Genomic DNA, 9,598 nt, shown 5'->3' with positions numbered 1-9,598 from the left:
CTCTTGTTCTGTATCTTCTGATTACTGCTGCAGTTGTGTTTCCACTGCTTTTTAGTTTCATCACCTGTCTTCCTGTATTTGCTTCCATCATTGTGAAGTCTCACTTGGTATTTTTCAGTACTTCTGGCAATTCTTTTGTGTGCGGAGCCATGATGCAGATAGAAACAGCCCATGTGTCCAAAACCGGGAAAGGTTTGCTGTTGTAAAAAAAAAAAAAAAAAAGTTACGCACTCTAATATTTCGTTGGACCACCTTTAGCTTTGAAAACAGCACACATTCGCTGTGGCATCATTTCAGTAAGTTTTTGCAATATCACAGCATTTATATCTGTCCCGAGATGCATTAATTTTCTGCCAAGATCTCATATTGATGATGGGAGAGTTGGACCAAAGTCTTCTCCAGAACAACCCAAAGATTCTCAATGGGGCTGAGGCCTGGACTCTGTGGAGGACAATCCATCTCATGCTCCCTGATCCACTCATTCTCACTGTGAGCCCCATGAATCCTGACATTGTCATCTTGGAACATGTCCATGACCATCAGGGAAGAAAAACTCCATTGATGGAAAGACGTGGTCATTCAGTATATTCAGGTAGTCAGTCAGCTGACCTCATTGTTTGGGAACATAACGTTGCTGAACCTGACCAACCCCAGATCATAACTCTAACCCCCACAGGCTGGTAGACACTAGACATGATGAGTACATCACTTCATCTGCCTCTCTTCTTACCCTGATGCCCCCATCACTTTGGAACAGGGTAAATCTGGACTCATCAGACCACATGACCTTCTTCCATTGCTTCAGAGTTCAATCTTTATGCTACCTAGCAAACTGAAGTCTTTTTTTCTGATTAGCCTCCCTGATCATTGATTTTCATACAGCTACACAACTGTTTAGTCCGACTCCTAATGCAAGTTATTTTGGATGTTTTGTGCAACAGTTGCAATAGCGACTTTTTTATTGGTTTGCAGCAAATTGGGGGGTTGGTTTGTTCCAGCCAATGATGGAGAAGGGGAGAGAAAGACCGCAAAGTGAGAGCCCAATTGTCTGTAGGCTGCATCTAGTGGGAGTGTGCAATGCCTAGATATTTGTGGGATAGATGTAAAGAGGGGTCCAACACAGCACAACATCCTAATAAAAAATACTCATCATTGTCCTTATTCGTGAATCAGAAAACATCTCCTGAAGCATCAGCAGAAACACCCTCAGATTTATCCCCTCAGGTGGGTCATCTGATGGTGTGACAGTGCGGCGCATTGATCTGCACGATCCGCTTCTAGGTGCGTCGTAGGCGGGAGCAGCAGCAGCGGTCCAGTGCGCTGGGTTTAGGAGGGGCCCCAGTGTAGAGGCAGCACAGCGGCTGTGGTGGTGCATACCGAAGCCCAAATACATGCCTGCATTTCAATTGTGTGTGGCAGCTCGTTGCATACAGGGTTCGCTTGAGGGGGAGCTCGGAGTGTTTGGTTGAACACAGGGATCTGACTGCTGCTTCGCTCACAACACCAGGTGACTTTATTACTAATGCAGACACACACAGAGAGAGAGAGAGAGACAGGGATGGAGATGAATGGTGAATGCGTTAGACCAGGAGAGAGGATGGAGGACTAACTTTGACCACAGTCGTTTCGCAGGCTCCGACTTTCACAACTTAAATATTGATGTAATGTACCCCGCAGCGCGTGCCTTTATGGACGTTTTCCACCTATTTTAATGTTAGTAACGTCACATTTAAACTCATTTTACAACAATAATTGTTATTGTTCTGTGTTGTGCTAGATTTTCGAGTACAATTTTATTTAGTTAATGATAAAAACATGTCAAATATTGCCTCTCTGAAGCTGTTTGTTGTCCTAACGGTGGCTCTCCGGATGCTAACTGGACTTTTTTTAAGCTAGTGTTTACCATATTACAGCACACCTACTTTACATTAGCTAGCTCTGCCAGTTGCGCAGCTTCATTACCGCGGATATTAGCCCGGTATTTATAAGCAGGACTCCAGCAGCAAGTTTTCTAAACAGTCATAATATGTGAATGAGGCGTTAAAGTGGGTTATTTTCTCTAGAGGCACGACAGGGATTTGATAAATGTGCCATCACGACGTCGCTCCGTCCCGTTTGATGTGCGCTGTAGCTGCGCAGTATGCGTATTATTGTTATGCAGACCGGTTCAATGAAAAGTCATGCAGAATATCAGGTGTACTGGCTTAAAAAGATGTCATTGTAAGTTCTATTTTATCCCCACGCTCTGAGCTGGTGGCATACTGTCATGTTTTCTGTCATGGCTGTTTGTAATGTGACTTGTCATATATTTATTAAAGATGTATAGTCAGGCAGACAGTTATTATATGGGTGAGACCATTATCCACAGTTGGGTGGCACTAATGTCTTCTTATACTTTTTTCATTAAAACTGTAGGCCAGATATTACAATTTTTGTAATCGCTCACTCTTACTACTTGTTTTTGGAGGCTATGTTGAGGAACATGAGAACTCATACAGTATATCTAGCTGTATTATATGATATTCAATTGATTAAAACCTGCATCCGCTCATAAGATAATTACTATTTAAACTACAGACACTTATGTCAAATGTCCTTGTTCTGCTCAGGACACCCAACAAGTTGAGGCATCACACAGTGTCCATCCAGCCTTAAGTTTCTTTCCTTTGGCTGCAGATTCTGGGTCAGTCTTCATTGTTCAGTGCTTGATTCCCAATCTCTTCAAAGTAGGTTTCATCCCCACAGTCTTTAAAAGTTTGTACAAGAGCTTCAGCTAAATCCACGGCTAAACCAACATCACAAAAACACATTCTTTGTGTAAACAAATGCATTTTATTACTGTCTGATAATATGGAATTTTTGAGTTGCGACAAAATTTGTCACAATCTACATTGAACATTTTATAGTTGGTCAGAAATACTGGGTTGTATGTGGTGGGATGAGCGGTGGTTGTGTTGTTAAAAAAAACAAACAATCTTCATGAGAACAACAGCTGTAGAGAAAAGTTTGGATCCAAAAATTGGGTTTACTATTGATTGTGTGGCAGTGGTCACCCCTTGGCTTGAATGCAACAATATAGTATAAATACTGTAATTATGATGAACTAAAGATGAAACCCATCACCCTTGACTGAGTCTCCAGTGATCACAGAAGGTCAGATGTAAAAGTCTAATAAAGAATACCTTAGATGTGCATCCTTGCCATGACGATTTGTAGCCCGCATGTAATATCTTGGTCACTAATTGTCTGAACTGTCTGTTCTAGGTGGCCACGTTGCTCTGGTAAAACCTAGATAAGATGTCTCATCGGAGTGGGCAAGAGGACCCAGAGCGGTACCTGTTTGTGGACCGGGCTGTGGTTTACAACCCGGCCACGCAGGCTGACTGGACGGCCAAGAAGCTGGTGTGGGTCCCATCTGAGCGCCATGGCTTTGAGGCGGCCAGCATCCGGGAGGAGCGTGGCGAGGAGGTGTTGGTGGAACTGGCAGAGAACGGTAAGAAGGTGGTCATCAACAAGGACGACATCCAGAAGATGAACCCGCCCAAGTTCAGCAAGGTGGAGGACATGGCGGAGCTCACCTGCCTGAATGAGGCGTCTGTGCTGCACAACCTGAAGGACCGCTACTACTCTGGACTCATATATGTGAGTGGCTTAGACATGGAAGCTTCCAAACCTGTTTTCATAACAGTTACACTTCTCCACAGTGGAGAATGATTAACCTTTAAACTCAGAGATCCCCTGGTTTGCAGAGAGTCCCAGGTTAATTACAAAATCATGGCTCGTATTTCACTTCCATGCATGTCGTCGTTTAATTTTTAGCCATCTGTCTTTTGCACTTTTCTGTGAAAGTGAGATCTGATATTTGTCAGGCTTTGTTTGGGGAAGAAGAAGGGATTGGACTTTTTGGAATCCTAAATGACTCCTGACCACAGAAGCACGCACACATAAATGCACACAGAATGACTGGCATATCTCTTGAATCATTTAACCAGTTCCAGATCTCCTCTCCTTAGTGCCTCTGGGTTACAGATTGTTACCTCCCCCATGGCTTCTCTCTTACCTCTGCAAAAGGCAGACCTCTTCCATAAACACTGCTGCTTTCAGTTTGTTTGTCTTGTTCCGTTCTCCTACTGGTGGGCCTTGTTTGATCACAGAGACAGCCTGACCCCTCTCCCTCATCTGTGTCAGTTCTACAGTGTAAGACTAAACACATTTGGCACAAAATGTACGCGAACAGGGAGTCATTTTGTCACTTTTTGTTTTTGCTTCAACTCCTGATGACACATACCCTATGACTGCTACTAACATTGAATAAGCTGTTGCTTAACTTCTTGATTAATCGATTGGTTGTTTGATCTAGAAAATGCAGTCTCTCAAAGCACAAGATGACATCCCAAATTTACTTCTTTTGTCCAAAATCCTCAGTTTACCATCATAAAGGAGGAAAGAAACCAGAAAATATTCCAGTTAAAGAAGCTGTAACCAGAGAACTTAGACTTTTTTGTTCCTTAAAAAGTTCCTCCAACCCATTAGTGAATTGTCAAAATAGTTGGAGATCAATTTAATAGTCGACAACTAATCCATCAACTGATCAATCATTGCAACTCTAATATGCCCATGAAGTATTTTTAAAGCTGCTGTTTGCACACCAGATGTTTCAAAGCAGCAGAAATGTTGTTATATTCTAATATCTACAACCAAAAACACAGGGTGAACATATGTAAATATTTTAAAGCCCCCCTTTAGTGTCATTAAAGTCATAAAAACTCCTCTCTGTTTATCCAAGGTACATTTTTAGAGTTTTTTTTTCTATGAAAATAATTCTTTCATTGCACAAAATTGCTTAGATGCAACTTTACACGTTTTGAATGTGCAAATCTATTAAGTCCCCTCCTCTCACCCCTTCCCACTAGCTGTCTGCTCAAACACTGTAAAACTACTCAAATTGCCAATATTAGTTACTGTTAGAGTAATTCAGTCGCGTGTTCTGAAGAAGAATAATGATCCAGAAGCCTTGTCCTGCAAGCTGGTAGGATTGGTTTGTTAGCTTTGTTATGTTTGAATCCTTGGAAGTCTGAATCCATGTTTTTGAGACTGTCATCAATACACTGCAGTTTTAATGTGGAAATGCTCCCAAACATGCCTCTGTGTTTACATTTACTTTGTCATTAGGGACAGTAAGATTTGTTGTCTAATCTCCTAATACTGATTTTGCACATCTGACTTTCTCATGGCCAAAGTTTATAGTGATCTGCTGCATTGCTTCTGTCCCCATAATCTAATTTCACTACAGATGGAGCTGCTCTGTGGTGTTCTTTTTGTGATCTCGACCCATTTAGTGACATGTTTTCCAGGAATAGAATATGGGTTAGTTATCACCTGAGAGACTCTGGTTTGGAGACTACAGGGCAAGTCGTTGCACTTATCCTTCTCGCTAGACATGATAAAAGCTCACCACTGACTCTGTGATGAAGTCACTATTTGTTAGTGCAGCACATTTCAAGTGTGTGATGGTAAGATTATAATTTGTGAATACTAAAATGGAGGAAAACATCTTAGCGATTTCTCATATGGCTTAAATTTATTTGCCATTCCACCAGCTCCCTACTATGTTCCTCTTCGATTTCTCTCTAATACCATAGTGTCATGGTTTCTGCTTTTTTTGGGTTAAGAGTTGGCTTTGGAGTTTGTTAATTGTCTCCTTGCCTGAGAGAAATTGAAAACATGTGTCTGGCCGTGTTGGTTTTCTATCAGGAAGAGAATTTTCCCCGTTCAGCTCACTCTCAGAAGAAGAAACCCCCTAAGTTCTAAACCTTTTCCAGTTTATTTGAGTAACCCCCCAGAGCTGTGCTACATCTGCTGCAGACATAATATAAAGCCTCCCCCAGGCTGTGCTCTTAAGTGAGCTTATTAGGAAGACTTCTATAACGGAATTGTATCGTGATCATCATAGATCTTCAAGGCAGAAGTTGAGGCCAGTCCATTGCAATTCTTTCTGTAAACCTATAAAATCTTTTTATGGGTTTGGCTTTACAGGGCATGCTCACTGTAGTCCATAGCTCACACACTCATTTTCAGATATAAAAGGGGCTTTGTACTTTATGTCCCTTCGTAATTAGAACAAAAATAATAGGCCATTTTTTAATATAGAGACCGGCAGATAGATGGATTTAAATCAAGATCCACATTCCAACTGTGTTTTCTAACTATATGGCATACAGTATATCACCATGGAAAATAGAATTGGATCACTCATTTAATGTTCCAGCTGACAGGTTTGATGTCACTTACTTATCATTTTGATGCACAACATGGGTCAAAAGATACCATATGGGTATCTTTTGACCCATGTTGTGCATCAAAGGGTTAATTTACTTGTCAATAGGGGTGATTCAGGGCTGAATCAATATTCAGCATGTTTCTGACTTTTAATATTGTTATGTTTAGTAGCAATTCTTAATGGAAAAAATGGACTATTGATCAGAAGGTCAGTGGTTCAAACCCCGATGCGGCCACTGTCGGGCCCTTGAGCAAGGCCCTTAACCCTTCCTGCTCCAGGGGCGCTGATGGGGGCTGACCCTGTGCTCTGACCCCGATTGGGATAAGCGAAAAGCAACATTTCACAGTGCTGTAAAGTATTTGTGACAAATAAAGGCAAATTATATTATAATACCCTAACAGCACTGAGAGATTGATGTGATTGAACACATGTAAGGCATGAATTAACAAAGAAAAATCAATGAATTCTTGGATTGGAGGTTGCGTTACCCTTAAATTTGACACCAAGTTTAGAATTTTTACTGCACGTTTATGGCAGTTGCAAACATTGGTTATCAGTCTCCTTGGTTACTCATGATTGGAATCAGTATCAACCCTAACAAAGCAATAATGGTTGACAACCACTTGACAACAGACCTAGACAGCTGAATTAAACTGTGGAACCTTTGAAGATACATTTTAATCTGGAGGAATAGACTAGGCACCTGCCGAACTCACATCATTTGTGAAGAACGCTATGAACAAAAAAATCCTACTTACTGATACTTCAATATCCAGTATATTCAGTGATATTAGCAAAGGTTTGATCACGCATTTGTTGTACTCATAGCTTTTCTGTTAATTGCAATCGCCCACCTTTTATTCTTCATTAAGCCCCTGGTCTGTGTGTGATTTTTCTACCCTACGCTGCCTCATTGTGTGTCTCTTTTCCCATCCGTGTGAAGTCAGGCAGCCTTTAGGGCCAGCTCATTTATTGTAGCAGCTTTCTATCTGTAAGTTGGTGAGTCACAGGCTAGCCGCAGCGCTTACACACCAGGCATCGCCACACTAGCAGGGCTACAAGCGGCCCTTTGTGTTGTTAGATAAGCCTCAGCTGTCAGAAAGCCTCAGCATTCTTCCATGGCAAAAAGACCGTCCGTCTGTCTGTCTCCTGCCGCCCACTTCAGCTCTGTTGCTGCTCACTGTCTGTCCTGTCTTCACCAGCTCTATTCCTTTTCCCACACTCCCTCTAATTCTCCCCTCTTTCCTGACTCACTTGTCCTGACATGGACTTTATTTCCTTCTTTCTTCCTTTTCTTACATGGATGTTACCTGCTTTCTGTGTTAGACATATGCTAGCCAAACTTGTCTAATTTCCCTCCTCAGAATGTACTTTTTCTAATGCTAAATCTCCTGCAGGGCAACAGGTAAAGCAGCATATAGACAAACAAAGTCGGACATGGGCTCCTGCAGGATGTTGGGCTTTAATGTAACCTGTTGGCTTTTTTTGTTCACATGCTTTTTACAAAAGTACTCTCTGCTGAACGTGCATTTCCTCTGGTTCATAGTGCATTGTTAATGGCCTGATGTGTAGGTTTAAAGCCATCTAATTGGTTACCCAGCTCAAAAATGAATGCAAAATTCATTCAGTTGCTCTGCTGCTGTTAGTGTTTTCAAACCCTCCATCTCAGCCACATTTCAAAAGCCAAGTCTGAGGTATTTGTCAGCTTCGTTATGAAATCACTGGAGCGGAGCGCTGTCAGGGGAATGGTCAAAGTCTCCTGTACTCCACACAGATCAATGACAACGAGGCGCCCTCTGCACCCAGAATGCCCTATCCAGCCTGTGGAGTGGAGAACGGTACGTCAACGCAGGCATGCCGCCTGACTGATCAGAGGTGGCAGATGGGGTCGGCTGTTGTGTCTGCTGTTGCCTGTGTGTTGCTCAGCTGTTACTAGGCCACGGCATCCCCTCCACTGGATCTGATTTCACAGTGGAAATATCACCTTCTCTTTCCTGGTCTGGGCCGGGCAAGGGTGTTTGGCAGGCGGCGTTGAGTTAGTTGTACGCTCTGCTTGCTGGCAACAGTGGGAGTAAATGTTCTTTATACAGCATTGATCCTGCAGGATTTTTCACAATAATTACTGGTGCGGAAGCAACGGATTTGATGTAACAAGCATGTAAAGTGCTTGTTTCTTTTTGATTTCGAGGATTTTTTTTCAGTTGGTTGTCAGGGATTATTACGAGACTTCGAACTTTGTCCTGAATAAAAGTCATCTGAATGCAGCCTTGGTTTTTATGTTAAGGGATTACAATGTGTTTCACAAGCAATTAAGAGGCATAAAACCTAAAACTGATGCACAGTTTCAACTCAGCTTTAACCCAATAAAACATGTATACACTGACATGATTCAGCAAAACGCAATTCCAGCTCGACCACTTTTGACACTTGAACGTACAGTTCAGGTATCTCTCTGCATGCTGCTGCTGCATCTGACAGAGCCAAACTGACACAACAGAACAGACTCCCTATTTATAGCAGCTCCAGTTTTCAGATACGGGGGAATTAATTTTTCATTAGCCTCGAAAAGGAGAGTGGAGAGTTAGAGTTTCAGCAGGCCCTCTCTTTCTGAGCTCTCCTCCCCTCAGGTAGGGAGCAATTTGCAGGAAGGCTGAGAACACGGTTCAGTGTTACGCCTCTGCTTCTCACTTAGATTGGACCTCAGGGAGCTCTGTCAGCTGGATCATTGCTCCACTCTTCATTGCTGTCTGCCTCTGTCTCTCCTTCACCACCTTCCTTTTTCTGGGCCTTTTCTCTGTATCAGCAGTACAGCATCAGTTGCTCAGTGCTGACTGAGGGCCCTAACTGAACCGTTACGTAACGGCTACAGTATGCCGTCTGCTCTCTGGAGCCCCTTTGTAAACCTATGGCTGCTGAGTCACTCATGTCTCAGTACCTCACTCAGCCTTGAATGCAGTTTTAATTACGAAGCAGATGTCTTGATGTTTGATATGAAAAGTTCACTGTCAGACGCAGTTTTTCTAAATATTGGTTATTGGTTTTACTGTATCATAGTGTGTTGCCATTTACTGACAGCAGCAGTGATAGAATAAATAGCATTTTAATAATGAAAGCTCTTTAAAACGGAGGTTCAGTTATTTATTACAGATGGCAGTTTGTATAGAACATGTGTTTTTTTATTTATTAACTCCATTTGCCATGTTGGCAGCTAAAAGAGGCGCCTACTCCTGAAAAGAATTTCAGCTTCAGCATTACAGAACTTTTCCCAGATTTTGCTTCGAATTTTTTTTCTGAAACCCTGTTTTTATAAGTTGTTGT

General features: G+C 42.2%; 1 protein-coding gene across 5 annotated transcripts in view; it reads left to right on the top strand.

The window, feature by feature from the left end:
• Positions 1-1,345: 1,345 nt before the first annotated feature.
• Positions 1,346-9,598, top strand: part of LOC111568805 (myosin-10-like) — a 67,644-nt gene continuing 59,391 nt past the window's right edge. For 2 of the 5 annotated variants that reach the window (XM_055005246.1, XM_055005244.1), the window contains exons 1-2: positions 1,346-1,507; positions 3,265-3,642. In XM_055005246.1, coding sequence (XP_054861221.1) covers positions 3,298-3,642 — 345 coding nt within the window. In that variant the 5' untranslated portion in view covers positions 1,346-1,507; positions 3,265-3,297. Of the gene's footprint in view, positions 1,508-1,692; positions 1,714-3,264; positions 3,643-9,598 lie in introns of those variants that run through there. The other 3 variants (XM_055005248.1, XM_055005247.1, XM_055005245.1) reach the window with 2 other exon arrangements.

Source organism: Amphiprion ocellaris, chromosome 19 (assembly GCF_022539595.1).
Source record: "Amphiprion ocellaris isolate individual 3 ecotype Okinawa chromosome 19, ASM2253959v1, whole genome shotgun sequence".
In the NCBI taxonomy this organism is placed as follows: Eukaryota; Metazoa; Chordata; class Actinopteri; family Pomacentridae; genus Amphiprion; species Amphiprion ocellaris.
The sequence above is the reverse complement of the archived record's forward strand: the minus strand, read 5'-3'. Positions and strand labels throughout refer to the sequence as shown.